This window comes from Aedes albopictus, chromosome 3 (genome assembly GCF_035046485.1).
Source record: "Aedes albopictus strain Foshan chromosome 3, AalbF5, whole genome shotgun sequence".
Taxonomy (NCBI): Eukaryota; Metazoa; Arthropoda; class Insecta; order Diptera; family Culicidae; genus Aedes; species Aedes albopictus.
In genome coordinates, this window is record NC_085138.1 from 69,942,554 (window position 1) to 69,961,277 (window position 18,724).

The 18,724-nt window shown below is 38.2% G+C and overlaps 2 protein-coding genes across 2 annotated transcripts in view; both read left to right on the plus strand.

The window, feature by feature from the left end:
• LOC115254164 (soluble guanylate cyclase 88E) overlaps positions 1-18,724 on the plus strand; it is a 538,233-nt gene that overhangs the window by 416,337 nt on the left and 103,172 nt on the right. The gene's annotated exons all lie outside the window — the stretch shown is intronic.
• Positions 6,346-18,724, plus strand: part of LOC109400205 (uncharacterized) — a 52,501-nt gene continuing 40,122 nt past the window's right edge. The window contains exon 1 of the mRNA XM_019672686.3: positions 6,346-7,089. Coding sequence (XP_019528231.2) covers positions 7,029-7,089 — 61 coding nt within the window. The 5' untranslated portion in view covers positions 6,346-7,028. The remainder of the gene's footprint in view (positions 7,090-18,724) is intronic.

Here is an 18,724-nt window from a genome sequence, read left to right on the forward strand (position 1 = left end):
CTGCTACATTGGAATGACGACGACGAAACTGAAAACACGTATATCGGGACATCGCTCCAATGTACGCAGACTGACGACGCTAAGAGAAGCAGGACACACGAACACTGACGCAGCGATAATAAACATTAGGGAAAAGACAGCACTACTAGACCACGCAGCAGAAAATGACCATGTTTTCAGACTTGACAATGTAAAGATTGTAGATAGGACACACAAACCATCCAACCTTCCCATCTTGGAAAGCTGTCACATTAATAACACGCCACACACGGTAAACAAACGTACAGACACAGATAACCTGCACGTAGTCTACGCTGCCATATTACACACGATGCAAAACCTAAAGAGAACGACAAGCAGAAATCAAAACAGAATCATTATAAACACAACGCACACACTACCATAACCGAATACACAACACACGAAGAGAGAAACATTTAACCGTCATTTTGAAAAGTGTTCAAGAAATAGCGAACAGTGGTCCGAATTCCGACTATCAAATTTTGAAAAAATATGGTTTTCCGGTTAAAAACGGACGGAATTGTAAGTAATACTTGACACCCATATTGTAAATAACTGCCGATAATATTTTGTAGCTAAAACATCAAATGACGGTTAAAAGGTTTAAAAATCTGTTTGACGAAAAAACGACAACTATTTCGGTAATGTGTAAATTCAGTGCAACGTCTTTTATAAACTAATCTAACGTGACAAATATATTACAGAATCCTTGATAAAGATCCAATAAGGATCGAAACGTTGGAGAAAGAAATCAAACCGTAGTTTTTGATTTTTACGAGAAGACTGATACGCCGAAAAGATCCCAAGAGTATAACTGCAACAGTCGTGATTAAAGCAACCTAAAATTACTGCGCAAAATTTTGATCCGACTGGTTGCTCCTCGCGCTCTGTGATATGGTTCAAATTTGAATTGGATTCAGTATGTAAAATTTCACTTGTTTCCATTTTTTATGGTCAAATTTTAAGATTCTAGTAACCAGTAAAGTGTGCAGGAAAAAGTTTATCGATGACTGTAAAGTGTTTTTTGGTTGTGAAGTATATTATATTTTAGCTTGTTATTATCGTCTTGGTATTGATCGGCCTCCTGTAATAGTAAGGGTAGCGTGATCACCCTTACTAAGAGGTCTGATATTTTTCAGCTCTGCCTATACATTGCACATAATGTCGGAAATGTGTGCCATCAAGAGGTTTCCCAACTCGATGATGGCTTGGATAAAATTCTTGCTTTTATAAATAAAGTATTCACAGGATTCAGCATGCTTACGTCGACGGAATGATCATTAGTAGTACATACATATTCGACGAGAAAGGTACTATCACCACTAGGTGGATTAATCCGGGTTTTTCAACACAGCTTCCCTTATCGTTACACCTGGAGTGGAGACCACCACAGTAGACGGAATCGCAAATCAACCACGTTCTGATTGACGAACGGCACTTCTCCGACATTAGCGATGCCAGGGCCTATCGTGTCGCTAACATCGACTACGACCGCTAACTGGTGTTGTTCAAACTCTGCCCAAAACGGTTATCAACAATGTACGGTACCGGCGACCGCCACGGTACAATCTTGAGCGAGTGAAGCAACCGGATGTCGCCTCAGCATACGCGCAAAATTTCGAGGCAGCGTAGCCGAGCTCAATATAGCCCCTCTCGAAGACTGCTGGAGAACAGCATTAAAATCAGTCATCAACTATGCAGCCGAGAGCAATGGAACTGCTGTGCCGTTCTCATAAAACAAGAAAGTTCTACCAGAAACTTGACGGACGGACGTGAGGTGATCGAAAGGTGGAAGCAGCACTTCGATCAGCACCTGAATGGCGTGGAGAACGTAGGCACGGGAGGCCATGACAACGGAGGGAACGACTACGCCAATGCAGCAGAGGACGGATATTGATTGTTTTATTCTTATTACAGATACTTTTAGCCCTTGCCTAGTTCGTCTCTTATATAGGACGGATATGAGCCAACTCAAACGTTGAGGGAAGTTAAGGATGCCATTCAGCAGCTCAAAAGCAGCAAAGCAGCTGGACAGGATGGTATCGCATCTGAACTCATCAAGATGGGCCCAGAAAAGTTGGCCACCTGTTTGCACCGGTTGGTAGTTAGGATCTGGGAAACCGAACGGCTACCCGAGGAGTGGAAGGAAAGGGTAATCTGCCCCATTCACAAGAAATGCGACCATTTGGAATGCGACAACTTCAGAGCGATAACCATTTTGAGTACTGCCTACAAAGTGTTATCCTAGATCATCTTTCGTCATCTGCCATCTAAAACACATAATTTCATGGGAAGTTATCAAGCTGGGTTGATCGACGGTCGGTCGACAACGGATTAGGTCTTCTTTGTGGTCCTCCAGAAATGTCGTAAACACCAGGTCCCAATGCATTACCAGTTCATCGACTTCAAGGCAGCATACGGCAGTATGAACCGCGTAGAATTATGGAAAATCATAGACGATCACCTAGCTGTCCAATCATCATCCAAATTTGGACTAACTTTGGTTATTCTATATGAAGAAAGAGCAATTCTTGGTTAGATCTCATTATCTGCCTATTATCTGGCCATTTTTGAACTGTTATATTTCCGGATTCAATGAACCGAATGCAGACGCGCCAACTTGGTCAAATTATTGGGGAGGCAAAGCCTGTTTTTTTCTGATTTTTTGTATGAGAAAAATACAAAAAATCCTCAATTATTGGGGGGGGGGGCAACCTATGCTTGCCCCCCCCCCCCCTCTAAGTTGGTGTCTATGACCAAATGGAACGAAATGGTATGTGAAAAAATATGTATATGAAAGCCATTAGAATTCCACCATACAAAAAATAAATTTTAATGTTAAAGGTTGAAGGATTCGTCATTGATATCATCGTCAGCATTGAGATTCCAAAAGCAGTTTTGTCGTTAAAAACACAAAAGTTATGAAACTGTATTCACTGTATTCCAGATGGAGCATGGAATACAGAGAATACATTTTCATTGTAAACATTTAAGCCTTGGAAGAGAAAACTGCTTTCGAAATTTTAATGATGACGATGATATCAATGACGAATCCTTCAACCTTAAGGCTCAAATAACCATCATTCAGTCATCAGCAATCATCAATTTTTCAAAATCAGTTTTCTTCCTCTAAGTTACAAAATTGTCATTGAAAATTATTTCACTGTTATCCAGATGGTGGCCAGAGTGCAGTGATAAATTTTTATTAACGTTGGTTGAGATTTCAGCGAGAAAACTGCTTTTGAGTTTTTGTTAAACGATGATGGTGTATTTCCTCTTAAAGATTTTTATTACTATGTTGAAGGGATGTAAAATGGTACCATTGAAAAATTGAACGATGACTTGTTCCTTCACACTTTTGCATCAAAATTTCATCTTTAAATTCAACGGTTTCGATAAAAACAAGAGTGTTTATTTCGCACCAGGTGTTCATTATGTTTCAAAACCACGCCCCCCCTATTACTGAAATCTTCGTTTTTATTTGTTTTCCGTGCAAAATTCCATGCTAGCACAAAACTATCCAATGATCGTCTAGAACCAGTCAATCTTGTTGAAATTGTTGAAGTTTTAATTTGTTAGTTAAATATGCCAAATTTTCTTCGTTAAGTTTTATGGGAGATTTAAAGTGTTTCCCAGGAGTGACAGGGAGTTTCAATGGGGGCTTCAGGTATGTTTCAGAGGTGCATCAAGGCTTTTCAGGGAATTTTAGGAGGGTTGCGAAGGAATTTCCGTAGGATCGAGGGGACGCTCGTGGAATCCCTTGAAATCTCCTGGAATGCTCCCCCATCTTTCTGAAACCCTAGAACATTCCTGGAACGCCCCTGAAACCACCCATAGCCCCCTGAAACCTCTTAATACACTCTGTAACGCCCCGGAAATCTCCTGAAATTGCCTGAATCGCCCCTGTAATTCAATGAAACCTCCTAGATAGAAAACACCTGGAACACCCCTGGAATTATTTTGAAAGCATTGACACTCTTTGTAACCTCCTTGACGCTATTGAAACTCCATGAGATTCACTGAAACACTCCTGAAACGCCCTGAACTCCGAGGAACACCCATACACTAAGGGGCCAGTGATCGCAATCTAGCGGGATAAAATTACCTACTTCGAAACGAAGAAGTTTCGGCTCATGGAGTCTTCGACAAAGCTTTTTTTGTAATGATCAGAGGCAATAATTGCCATAAATTTAGTACAACAAAATCTCTATTTAGGTAATGAGTCGGGACTGCCTAAATAGACTTTTTACCTAAATGGAGTACAAGGTTGCAAAGAAGTTTGAGAAGGGAGAGTTACTAGGAGATTTAAAAGAGGTCATGCGGAGATTTCAAGAAGTTTCAGGAGGGGATGGATTTCAGGAGGGGAGGGGCTTCAGGGGCGTTTTCGGGGGTATTGAAAAAATATTGAATGTCGGGTCAATTTTTATCGAATGTTGGGCCATCGTTGGACCAACATCGAACAACTGCTGGGTCTGCGTTGGGTTTGGTGGCCAAAATAAAAACAGATGAATGAGAGGTTGATGTCGGGTTTGACGTCATCAATGCTGGAGCTGATATCAATTGGATGATGGAAGGATGATTGCTTATCTCAATTTCACCTGAATACTGACACTTTTCAACACTGCATGGAAGGGGGCGGGGGGTGTTTAGGGAGCATATCTCAACATTGTATACCCCCCCCCCTAATCCCCTTAACATCACTTACTACATCTTTCCCGTAAACCAACCTTATACCTAATCTTAAGAAATCCAACTGATCTGAATACAATCAAATTCCATTTAGGTAACGTTACCTAAATGGAGGGACCTAAATAGATTTTACCTATATGGATCCTACCTAAATGGAGGTTTGAGCTTAGAATATCAACAATTAAAAATCGAAGAAAACATTGAAAAATCGAAAAAATGGTGTAACAAATGCACTGTCAAAAATTATGAGAGGAATTATTTAGTGTTTTGAGATATTTGATATTTTGAAATAATTTTAATAAAGGTGGTGCCAACGTCTAACTCTTGAACGTAACAGTATAGAGAATTGGTTCTTCGTTTGTTTTGACAAAATAAACAACTCTTTCTAAGTCGTCAAAATTCCATGGCCTACAGTTGTTGGATAAAGACGTAAATCAAAAAAGTTAGATTGGTGGCGCCACCTGTGCTGATAAGTTTCGAACTACTAAATTCTTGGCAATTAACGCTCCTGGTAATTACTAAAAACTTTGTCGAAGACACTATGCTTCGTTTCGGAGTAATTAATTGTGTGATGCTTGCCCTTATTGCCACTTAGAACTCCGAAACTTCCTGGAACATTCCTGGCACCTTTTGAAATCTCCATGAACGCTCCTTATATCCCCTGGCGCGCCCTTCAGCACCCCTGGAGCGCCCTTGATACTCTTTGGAATGTCGTTAAAATCTCTTGAAAACCCCTGAAATCTTCCAGAGCACTCCTGAAACTTCACGAAAGCCTCTGAAACACCTCTGAAACCATTGAAACGCCGCCGATATCCCTTGTAAAGCTCTTGTAACGTCCCTGAAACGCTCTGGAACACCCCTGAAGCTATTAGAAACCCCTTGGAACGCCGCTGAAAACCTCTGAAACCCCATGAAAGCTTATGCAATACCCTAGAATACCCCTGAAACTCTACGGAAGCCACCTGGGACTCTTCTGAAATCTTCTGGACCCTGAAACCCTTTCTAGAACGCCATAGAAACCTCTTGAAACACCCAAGAACGCCTCTGAAACCCTTTGAAACCCTCTGAGACCATCTGGGAAACACCCCTGCATGCAAATTTTCATGCCAAACGGTCCAGTATTTTCCGAATCCTTAAGGGTTTGACAGATAGATTTCTATTTTGTTTGATTTTGTTCAATTTTGTTATACTTTTACTCTGAAGTACCTTTTTTTAATGTTAATTATATAAAAGTCAGATATTCTAAATTTGCCTTTAGTACGAATCTTTATTTTACATGATATGTTACCTAGTTATGAACACCATTCTTATACTATTGTGGAGGATATACCGTCTTAAAAGCCCATAAACAACATCTACCACAAAAAGATTACCAACGCAACATAAAATCGCGTTGTGCGACATCGTATCGCTGCGAAAACGTAGCGCCACATCGTCATCGTTTAGAACTCTTGAAGTCGCTAGCGTTCTACACCATGCAGCGCGCGGTTAATCTCACTTCAACGCAAAAAAAAACGCGCCTTGCTACAGCCCGACGATGATCGTTGAAATCGAAAACGAGCAGTGCGCGAACAACGCACCGGCCGCAATCAATGCTTCACGAGAGAATTCATTAAAAGAGCCAACGCGCCACGATCCTCAACCAGACGTTAATACGAGCTGGTAGCCAACAGATATCGCCGCCCCTCTTTCCGTCGTCCGGCCCCACCAACTGTGTCTACTCCGTTCCATTCCGATTCAGCAGTCAGAAGTGTTCCGCGTTGTAGTACGCAAAAATAAAGCTGGAGATCAACCCCCCCGAAAACCGGAAGATCCAATCAACGTGCGAACGATAACGAAAGTGAGCAGTGCAAGTGACTAACGAGTCGGTAAAAGCAAACGAATTATTGTCAATTGGCTGAGGGTGTGGCCTTCACGAAAAAAAAGCAAAAGTGCTGTTAGAATTGCCGGTTGACCAGCGCGCAAATTTCGTCGCCGACGTGCTCGCTAGTTTCCTGGTGACGGTCCGGGGTGTTAATCGAATTAGAATTCACTCACGTCGTGCCAAGTTCCGGAGGTGGACGATTCGCGTGTTTTGTTCTACGATTTAAGGTGCATCATTTTCAATTGTGTGTTGTTTTCGGGGTGCCCGAGTGGATCAACCAGACGGAGCCACCAACCAGTAGTACAGGGAGTACGTGATAACGGTCAGCGATCGATTCGTGTGATTTGTGGAAGTCAGCACCTGAAGTTCACCTGAAGTGTGTGTGTGCTGGTGCAGTGGACGATCAGTTTTTGAAAGTGAACGAACGAGGAGGTCCCCTGAGCTCGTAGTAATCATGTGGAAGTCCATTGCTGGTGCGATTGTGCTGCTGACGACGATGATCGCTGCACAAACTCGTAAGTGTAAACTTGAGTCCCTTTTACAGGCTTATTACGTACGCGGATGTAAACTTGTTTTTCGGAAGGAATGCAACACGTGAAGGTCGAGAATTTCTGTGAAGGTTGCGTTTCACGTGGTTGATTGAGGGGGATGTTATGTGCGAAGTGCTTCAGATTGTATTATTGTAGCATAATCTTGATTCTCATTTATTGCTGAAACAATTATTTTTGATAAAATAAACATCTTTTTTAGACCTCTAGGAGGTTAAAGGTCGACTCAAATACTATTGAGAAATTTGTTTAGCAAAATTACGAAATATTGCCTAAAAGTGGTTTAATGTATGTTAGAATGAACTAAATAACTAACTACATATAATTCTATCATTTTCCAAAAGATTTCCAATAACTTCATTTGAAATTTGAATAAAAATGAAAGACGGATTAACTTATAATCTTATTCCAAAATGTGAGGCTTACTTTCAACTCCCTTGAGTAATTTGATTGTGTATGAAAACCCAAATTGTTTTGGTAATGCACTGATTCCAACGAGTCACCCTTTTCTTCTACGTTGTTTATAGATAGCGATTTCAGAACTGATTTTTTTTTTCCAAAATCTACTCATGTTTAGGGTTACATAATCTGAAAGTATACTAGCAAGACAATACCCATTTCGAATTTCATAAAGATTGGATCACTTGAACCAAAGATACAGCCCATTGAACCGCACACTCTGCATAAGGACAAGACAAGGCAAAGTGCAAACTTTAAACGCGATTTTTAAGTTTTGTTGTGGTGATCATGATATCTTAAAAAATAGTTGAACAATTTACAAACTTTTTTTATGGCAGCCTATTTATTACACCCATAAACAAATACAAACGCTCCATAGAAAATCAAAAAGTGCTCAACAAAGAATGAACATATGTTCCATGAAAATGTGCAATACAGGTACTCTTCGATATAACGTACAAAAAAGTTTTCTCTTTGTACGTTATATCGAAGTGTACGTTATATCGAAGCAGAGAAAAATTTAATATTTTTTATGCTAGTATTGATGTATTTGACGTGAAATTAATCCCAAATAATGATTTCGGTCAAATTTTACAAAACCAATAATGAAAAACTTGAGTTTTGACGAAAAGTAATTTTGTTTTTTGTGCTTCGATATAACGTACATTTTGCTTCGATATAACGTACACAAAATTTTTCCCCAAATTGCGCTAATTCTGGGTAACAAGGCTAATTCTGCAACAAAACATTGATTTGAGTGATTTCGTAGTTTATCTAAGGGTTATTCGTGGGAAAAATAAAATTTTTCGATGTTGTACGTTATATCGAAGCAAAATGTACGTTATATCGAATTCGCTATATCGAGGGTACGCTATATCGAGGGTACGTTATATCGAAGAATACCTGTATTACCCATAAATAATTGAAAACTTTCCATACTTTATAAAAAATTTACCGATAAAACATAAAATTTTCTCATTAAAAGTGAAATTTTGCACCAAATAATAATACTGAAATGCTTCATAACAAAATACAAATGCTCCATAGAAAAATGCAAATGCTCCATAACAAAAATCAAATTGTACCCATAGAAAATTGAATATTGCTCCATAGAAAAATTAAATTGCACCATAAAAAATTGAAATCGCACCATAGAAAATAGATGAATTCTCCATAACTATTATCAAACTGCACCATAGAAAATATGAATTGCTCCATGAAAAATTGAAAATCCTCCACAGATAGCATATTCTCATAATTTAATTCGACATGGCTGAATTGCTTTACATTGCACTGCATTACTGGTGCATATGTTTAAATTTAAGGAGAATTTTCAGTTTTTTATGGAGCAAAATGTATTTTATGTGGTGCAGTTTTATAATACTTATGGAGTATTTGTCTAATTTTTATGGTGCAATTTAATTTTTCTATAAAGCAATATTCAATTTTCTATGGGTACAATTTTAATTTTTTATGGAGCATTTACATTTTTCTATGGAGCATTTGTATTTAATTATGGTGCATTTTAGTATTATTATTTGATGCTAAATTTCACTTTTAATGAGAAAATTCTATGTTTTACCGGTACATTTTTTATGAAGTATGGAACGTTTTCAATTATTTATGGGTAATAATGCACATTTTCATGGAACATATGTTCATTCTTTATGAAACGCTTTTTGATTTTCTATGGAGCATTTGCAGTTAGCTATGGTTGCAATAACCTTTTGCCTTTTTTTTATTGTTCGTATTTCAAATCTCTAGATATAGAACTAGTGTGCCAATCGTTATGAAATTTGGGAAGTGTGTTGTCCAGCTCGAATTTTTGATCCCCGCAAGGTATCTAACCTCTAAAGGTAAGATTATTATTCTGAAAATTGATTTAAAATTCAATTCAGTAGTTATATTCTTTTAAAAGTAGGGTATTTCAACCAATAGAGTATCCTTCAGTTGCAGAAATTTACTGTAATCGTTGGAAAATACATTCTAACTGGATTGTCTTTACCAGCAGTGATTGCGTAACATGTTCTACATCTTTCCTGCATATTGCACCCAAAAATCGTGCAAAAACGAACAATATTTCTAACCAAAAATATAATTCGGAATCTGTTCTAAATTATTGTATGTACACTAGGGTGGGTCATCGTTGTATAGGAAAATTCAAAATTGATCAGATTCAATCAGTTCAAAGTTTTTTAGATGCCCTCTGAGGTCCCAAATAACTGTGCAAAATTTGGGCATGATTGGTTTAGCCTACATTTTGCGCATCGCGATTGAAGTTTGTATGGGATTTTGCATGGGAAATCATACTTTTTCGTATTTTTCTTGAAAGTTGCTCAAAATTGTCCTATACCATATAAACGCTAATGTTAAAGTATAGCGATCCGAGAAAAAGATACACTCTTCGGAAATCACGCCAAAAATTGAGATTTTATTATTGATGTTATTCCTACATGTTAAAAGATAAGCACACTCAGGCGATCAGTAGGTTATAACTTTTGTTACAAGACTCGGTCGCTTTGCGGTCTTCGGCAAAGTTTTTCAGGACATCTGAAGCTATACTTTTACACAATCGGTTAAATACTTCCAGAATTATTTTATTCTTTTATAAGGAAAATGCGAAAAAGTGAGTTTTCCCATATAAAATCCCATACAAATTTTAATCGCAATGCGCACAGTGTAGGTATGACTGATCGCGCTCATATTTTGTACAGTCGTTCAGGCCGAAATGGAGTCAAAAAAACCTTGATCTGAAAAAACGACCTCAATGACCTACGCTAATGTACACCCCGGTGTTTACGATAAGGCTGATGGGGTCCAATAATGTCCTCTTAATGTGTTAAATCAGGGATAGTAATGGATCACCTAGATTAGCCTAGACGTGTTAATATTTATGAATATTTTTCTGTGTCCATTCTAATTGAATAAAACCAGTTTATTTTAATGTTTAATGTTCATATATCACATTTAAATGTTGAAATTTAAATATAACATTTAAATTCATGCAAGCTTGTGATATAGACTGTTTCAGAAATTATAAATATGTACACTAACGATTGATTGCCATTTCAATTTGAGCGCAATATCCAAGAAGGTTTCTTCTAGCACTTATAGATAACATTCTAACGAACCAAAAAATATCTACTTTGTTTACGTGACTTGCAAAAGTAATACAATAGGGCTCTATAAGCTAGAGGATTAAAAACTTAAATTGCTAAAATGTAGAATACTGGAAAAAAAATCTCACACTCTAAAGAGCAGACCTGGTACGATGGTCAGGACACTTGACTATTACGCCGAGGACCTGAATCTCAATAAACTCACAGAATGTGAGTTCTTCCTTTGGAAGGGAAGTAAAGCACGGGTCCCGAGATAAACTAACCACGGTTTAAAAATCTCGTAATTAGGACAAAACAATATCAATAATAAAGAGTTTATTTCCAATCAAAATTGATTCTATTTCCAACCATATTTGATAAGAAAAGGTAATTTTTGACTGGCCAAAGTAATTTTCACTGGATAATTTGATCAAAAACCATCATTACGAGCCTTCTCAATGCAACCATTGTTGTTTTAAATTTCACTTATGCCAATAGCAACAAACGTTAAGTTAACGAATGTCTTATTGTCTTAATCAGTACTTGTTGCATTTGTTTTGCATGTAAATGTAAATAGTAAAAGTAAATTAGTTGAAATTACATGCATTCAAAAACACTGATAACCTACGTGGTATTTTTTATGTTCCGCAGAAAAACTTAAAAAAACTTGATCTGACTTGATGCTTTGGAAAAGGATTTATAGATTTTTCTAATTCTTTATTGAAGGCATTTTCAGGCACCTTGTTGGACAAACGAATACTATCAAGAGTTCGATAATGTTTGGTATTTGGTGATTGACAATGCAGAAATGAAAAACACCTTTGTATAAATGTTAATTCAGACCATGGAATATATTGTCACAGAACTCGACAATTTTTCAAAATATGATTATAATAGGACAGATCGGTGAAGTACTAGATTTGTAGTAATGAGCTGAATTTTAGTATGGTGAGAAGGTCAATTCTCCGTTTCTGCAATAAAATGGTGCAAAAAGCGTGGGTATTTGATTCCTTGCCTAATTTGATGCGGTTTGAGCAAAACTTTGGGCAACAGTGTTGTTGTTTTCTCCATTTCTTGCAATATAAACAACATAGTTATCCAAAGTTTTACTCAAACAGCATCAAATTAGACAAGGAATCATAATACCCACGCTTTTTGCACCATTTCCTTGCAGAAACGGAGAATGGACCTTCTCACCATACAAAAATTCAGCTCATTACTACAAATCTAGTACTTCACCGAACATGCCCCATTGAAAGGAAATATAAAAATGTGCAGCTCAATATGCACACTCAAGGACTCTTCAAGGATTCATCTAGAAATACCTCTATTGATTCTGCCAAGGATTTCTCTGAGTGTTTCTTTATGGATTCGACGAGATATTTCTTCAATGAACTTCTCCAAGGATTTCTCCAGGCAGTTCTGATGGGATTTCACTAGAAATTCCCACAGAGATTCTTCCAGCAATCACCTCCAAGAATCCTTCTAGGGATTCATCTAGAAATTTATATGGGGATTCCTTCTGGAACTCCTGGTGAGATTGTTCAAGACCATCTTCCAGGGGTCCATCCAGAAGTTCCTCCGGTGATTCTTACAGAAAAATTATTTCAGAGATTTTATCCAGAGATTCCTTAAGAAATTTCTCATGGGATTCCGTCAGCAGTTTTTTTTTCCAGAACTCCTCCAGAAATTTTAACTTTGATACCGCCTGGAGTTCTACTAGGGATTCCTCTAGAGATTCTTTCAAGCATTGTTGTTGGTATGCTTCCGGGCAGTCTTCCAGGGATTTCTTCAAGGATTTATCCAGGACTTTTCCTTAGATTTCATCAAGGTGTTCTTCCAGAAATTTCTCTAGGGATTTCTTCAGGAGCTCACATTGGCCTTCCTCCATGAATTCCGATCGGATTTCTCAAGCAATTCCTATTAGGACTCGTCCAGAAATTCTAACTGCGGTACTTCCTGGAACACATCTAGGGATTTCGGCTGGCATACTCATTTATTCCTATACTTTCGGGAAATCTTCCTAAGACTCCTCCAGAAATGCTTCCTGTGATTCCATCAGGGATTCCTCCATGGAGTTCCTCTCCAGAATACCTCTACCGATTCTTCCTAGGAGAATTGAAAGATTCCTCTAGATATTTATGCAAGGAATTTCTCTTGGGATTCCCCGAGCATGCTTGATGGGGTTTCTCTAATATTTCCTGTAGAGATTTTTCCAGATGTGTTTACTAGGATTTCTCAAAAAATTCCATATGTGAAACCTCCCAGATTTCTAGGAATTCCTCCAGAAATTCCTTCAACAACTCTTGGTGGGACCATTCAAGACAATCTTCTATGAATTCTTCCAGAAGTTCTCTAGGAAGTCCTGCAGAGATTTTATCCAGGGATTCCACCAATAATTCCTCATGGGATTCCTCCAGGAGCTCCTCGTGGCCTTAAAATAGATATTCCATCTTGGACTCCTCCAGAAATTCAAACTGTGATACTCAAAAATATCTTCTTGGGATTCCTCTAGAACTTGCTGCTGGCTTTTTTCTGGAATCCTTCCAGGCATTCTTCCTGGAATCCTGCAGAAATTCTTTCGGTTGTTCTTCCAGGGACTCAAAGGATTCAGCTAAGAAATCCTCCGAAGATTTTATTCAAATATTCCTCCACAAATTCTTCATGGAATTCTTGGCCTCCTCCAAGGATTTCTCAACAACTACTCCTGCAGTTCTTCCAGCAATTGCTTCTCCAGATATTATAACTATGATACCTTCAGGAATTATTTTAGTGATTCCTTTAGGAATTTATCCTCTAATTCTTGCCAAAATTCTTCCGGGGAATCTTCCTGAGATTCTGTCAGAATTTCCTGATGCGCTTCCTTCAGGTCCTTCTTTGTCGATTCTTTCAGAATATATCGGGACTTCCAGGGACTTCCAGATGTATTCCTCGGAATATTTCTTCAAAAAATTTTTCTTTGGATTCGTCCAGGTCTTCCTAATGGGGTTTCTCTTATAATTCCTGTATAGTTTCCTTCAGCAATTCCTTTGATTCCTGCTGAAATTTCTGCAATGACATCCCAAAATCCTACTAAAAAATCCTCCAGAGATTTACCTTATATTCTTCCAAAAGTACATCCAAGAGATTTCAACAAACTTTTTCTCTTATATTTCTCATGGGACTCCTCTTAGAGCTCTTCTCAGCCTTCCTTCAGGAATTCCAACTGGATGGATGTTGTGGTTCTTCCATTAATTCCTTCTAGGACTCTTCCAGAAATTCTTACTATAATGCTTTCCGAAATTCTTCTAGGCATTCTATTACGATTTTTTCCTGGGATTCAATCGAAAACTTTTGCTGGAATGATTCAAAACAATCTTTCTAGGATTCTTCCAGAAGTTTCTTCGGTGCTTCCTCCAGGAATTCTTCCACAAATTTTATCCAGGGATTTTTTCCGAAAATTATTGTTCATGAGATTCCTCCAGGAACTCCTCTTGACTTTCATCCAGGAGCTCATGTTGGGATTCCACAAGCGATTCGTTCAGGAATGCTTAAGGAGGAGGCATTAGAGGCATTTAGATGCATTTTGGCCTCCTCCAGAAATTCTTACTATTATACCTGCAGAAGTCCCTCTAGGGATGTCTCCTGGCATTCTTGCTGGGATTCTTCCGGGCAGTCTTCATAGGATACTTTCAGGAATGCCATTGGTGATTCTTCCAGGGATTTTTCTTAAGACTCATGCAGGAATTCCTCCAATGATTTTATCCATATATTACTCTAGAAATTCCTCATGAATTTCCTCCTACAACTCCCCTTGGCCTTCCCTTAGAAACTCCAGCTGAAGTCTTCCCAATAGAATCTCTAGAGGAAACCTCAAAAGAATTTCTGGAGATAGCAAATCTCTGGTGAAATCCCATCAGGAATGCCTGGAGGAATCGTAAAAGAAGTTCATACCAATGCAACAGGAATGCCTAGAGAAAATCCTGGTGGAACCAGTGGACGTATTCTGGAGAAAATCATGGAGGAGTCGCAAGAGAAATTTTTGAAGGAATCTCAGGAAGATTGCTTGATTGCAAGAAAGCCAGGAGGAATCCCTAGATGGAGGCACACCAGTTAGAATTGCTGGAGGAATCCTATGAGGAATTGTTAGAAGAACCGCAGAAAGTATTGTTTGAGGAATCTCAGCTGGAATCCCCGGAGGTAGACTAAAAAGAGTTCCTGGAGGAATACCCTGCGGAACTTCTCGAGGAATCCCTGGCTGAAATCTTTTAAGGAGTTCCTGGAGGGATCGCTGGAGAAACTTTTAGAAGAATCCCAGGAAGCTTGTCTTGGTATCAGTAGGTTTTTTTTAGCTAAACGAAATTTGATAAACACTTTCATAAACATGGAAACCATGCGGACAAATGTACTCTTGGAAACACCCACTTTAAGAAATCTTTTTGAAAACAAAATCAGATGCTTAGGAACCAGTGCAGCCCTTTCGTCCTCGTTGGGGGTCGTCCATAAATGACATAGCGTCTTAGGGGGAGGGGAGAGTCTTCGAATATGCTACGAGCCATGTATTAGGTATGGGAAAATAGTCTACGAGGAGGGAGAGTGGTGTCGAAAACCGTCAAAAAAGCTACGCCATTTATCGACGATCCCTTAGTCACGGTTAGTTAGGAGCTTTATTTTAAAGTCAAAATCTATTTTTTTAATTACCACGTAAAATTGTTATTACCTCCACGCACGTGGTGTACATTTTCAAAAATTTAGGGTGTTTACTTGTACCAGGTTGGGATTTGGGATGACACGACCACCCCCTCAAGAGACAAATTTTGATAAATCGTAATTTAGAGTATTTAGGCTTTAGGGTAATTGAATGGCATTGACTGGCATATTTCAAAAGTCTTAGGTATATAAGATAAACAAATCAATAATCACTGTATGAAAAAAAATGTCTTGGTAATGATGGCACATAAATTTACGTTTAGAAAAATTCTTAGTTTTCAAAAACAATTTGATGCTTCAGCAGGGATGCCATACATATATTTTTATTTGTATTATACAGATTTTTGAGCTTTCATACAGATTTCGTTTTACATGAAATACAGATTTTTGAGCTAGAGGGATCATTTTATTTTTGTATGGGATACAGATTTTCCAAAAGAGTGACTCAGATTTTTCAAAAAAAAATCTGTCATCCCTGTGCTTCAGATTTTTTTTTAAATTTTCAGCGGTATATGTAGAATATTCGAAAATAAAGGGAAAGCGAGGTAAAATTTGCATTCTCTAACATGTGAATGTCATACACAGATAAAAAAAAGAGTGTAAAATTCTGTGACATATTATGCACATGATTGGAGCGTGGGATATCACAGAAATTTACATGCCATATCATGTAAAAGTCATGAAATATCATGTAAATTTCCAGTATATGTCATGTAATTCAGCATGACTCTGCGTGTTTACATGACATATAACACAAATTTACATGATATATCATGTAAACCATCATAACATTAAGTTTCCATGACTGAACTGAAGTTTACATGACGTGTAAATCTTATTATTTTTATCTGTGTGGGTTCCAGCACGGCATTTATATTCTGAGTTTATCTTGCTATCGGTTTAGAAAATCCGGATTTCTACGAGCTCAATAAACTCTCTTTCCGTTTCGATCGGTGCATGATCACGGTTCTACTGAGATTTCAATAATTCCCGATTATTTTTTGGTCATCTGTCAATGTTTAATCGATTCACATGAAAATTTGTATACAGGTAGACACTGTCAGTAGTATATGTGTGCGTAAAATCAAAAGGTTAAAAATTGACTTAGTTACGGCTAGGGGCGTCAGTTATCTAGACGTTTCACAAGCCTCGGAGTGTGGGTTCGATTCCCACTCCAGTCGGGAAAAACTTTTCTTCAAACGGAAAATTCTCCATAGGGCCACTGCACGCAAAACTCGATGTAACTTTCACGCAGATTTGTGTAACACCGGATCAGCACATTTTTTGTGTTGATCCAGTCGTACACAAATATGAGTGAAAATTCCTTTGTCTTTTTGCTCGCTGCGTGAAAGTTACTCGTGCGATGTGTTGTTTCATTTAAGGGTGTGGGTGTTATGTGTGGTTGTCCGTTGACTAATGTTAGTGGTTGTTTAGTCTGTATAACCTCTGGTTGAAGACGGCGTATTGTCTTTTTTTAAATTTAGCCCACCAATGAAGGCGCCAATAAACTGCAATCAGTTTTAATTCATATCAAATGATCTTATCCGCAGTTATCATCATCATCATCATTAGACGGGTACATCATACTTTAAGTCCAGTGACCCTAATGCATTAACAGACCCTCATTATTTTATTGTTTGGCCTGTACATAAGACACACGAAAGCTAGCTGCATCGTGCGTACCTATGCTAATTAGTGCCGCATAAACCAAACCGCCCTTTCGCATAAAACTGTTCGGGTCTAGGTGAGTTCACTAAAATAACTACAGCCCCGACTCTGATGAATGGTTAGATTTAGTGTAGTGTGCCGTGTACACTTGGGTCAAGGACTGTCCCTCTAATGGAAGAGCATGATGCTAATGAACGCGTATGGTTGTTCTATTAATTATGTGTTCTTAGACCTTTTTTGTCATTGTGGCTATAACAAAAGAACTAACAGCTTCTACTTGCAAACGAGAATTAATGGCGTCCATGTTCTTTTTGTTTTTCTTCTTCTTAGGTTTGCGTCTCAAGGTTTCATATCAGACCAGAACCTGATTCATAGTCCGGTGTTCTTTGAACACTTCCACAGCTGTAAGCTGAAAGTTTTCTTTGCCAATTACTTATTGTTGCTGTTGGTAAAGTCATGAGGCACAAATATACTCTGTGTCCAAATTTAAGATGTCATTTTTCAAAACTTCTTTCATTTTCAATGATACATCGTATCATTTGAACTGCATTCAAAGTGTTAACTGCAGCTAAGCAATCTTTACTTGATACTACAGTGGAAACATTCACAAAACATAAGTGGTACAAATTGCGGAAATCGAGCTATGAATAGTTGCGCATTTACCGCATCGGAAGTACATATAGATATTCTTACAGAGGACTACTTAAATTTGTATTCTTCTTTTGATTTTTTTTCGACTACCGACTCTAGAAGAGTGTTTATTGACTGCACAATAAGGTGGCCCACACTTATATGAAAAACAAAAATTTTGAAAAAATGCCAAGTCTTACCTCCTCAATCAGTTGTTTCGGACTCCCAGAAGCTACGTTCAAAATTTGAGCAAAATCGGTTGAGCCTAAGGGGGCGCTCAAAATGCATGAAGTTTGTATGGGAAAACTTGGCCAAATGTATGCAGAAATTTTAAGTTTTCGATTTTTTCCGCTAGGTGGCGCTGTAAGCGTTCAATAAATAAACCCTTTGGTATTATTGTGGGTGACTATATGCCAAACAACTTAGTCGAAGACCGCAAAGGGTTTGATTATTGAACGCTTACAGCGCCACCTAGCGGCAAAATTCGAAAACTTAAAATTTCTGCATACATTTGGCCAAGTTTTCCCATTCAAACTTCAAGCGATTTGAGCGCCCCCTTAGGCTCAACCGATTTTGCTCAAACTTTGAACGTAGCTTCTGAGAGTCCAAAACAACTGATTTAGGAGGTGAGACTTGACATTTTTCGAAATTTTTGTTTTTCATATAAGTGTGGGCCCCCCTAATGCACAAACAACACATTTTTTCAGATCTGTTTGATTTTCCATTGAATCTTAACAGGTTCGATTGTAATGAACAAGATTGCCCGCCATGGGCAACTGAAATGCGTGAATTCCTTATTTTCCCATAGCCATCAGCAACGTTATTAAATTATGCAATGATAGTGAACGATTTTGCTTCCAGCTATGACTGAGTATTACGAATATAGAATAAGTGTTGCTCTGCAAAACGTTTCTCACAATTGTTTCATTAGGCGTAGAGTGTTTCTAGGCGTTAGACTTTTTTTTTTCTACATTCTACGTCCGTGCTGTGCGATAATCAGCTGTGGCTGTTTCCAGGAGATCTATCGTGTTATTAAAATCATCTGAACTATTGAGAAC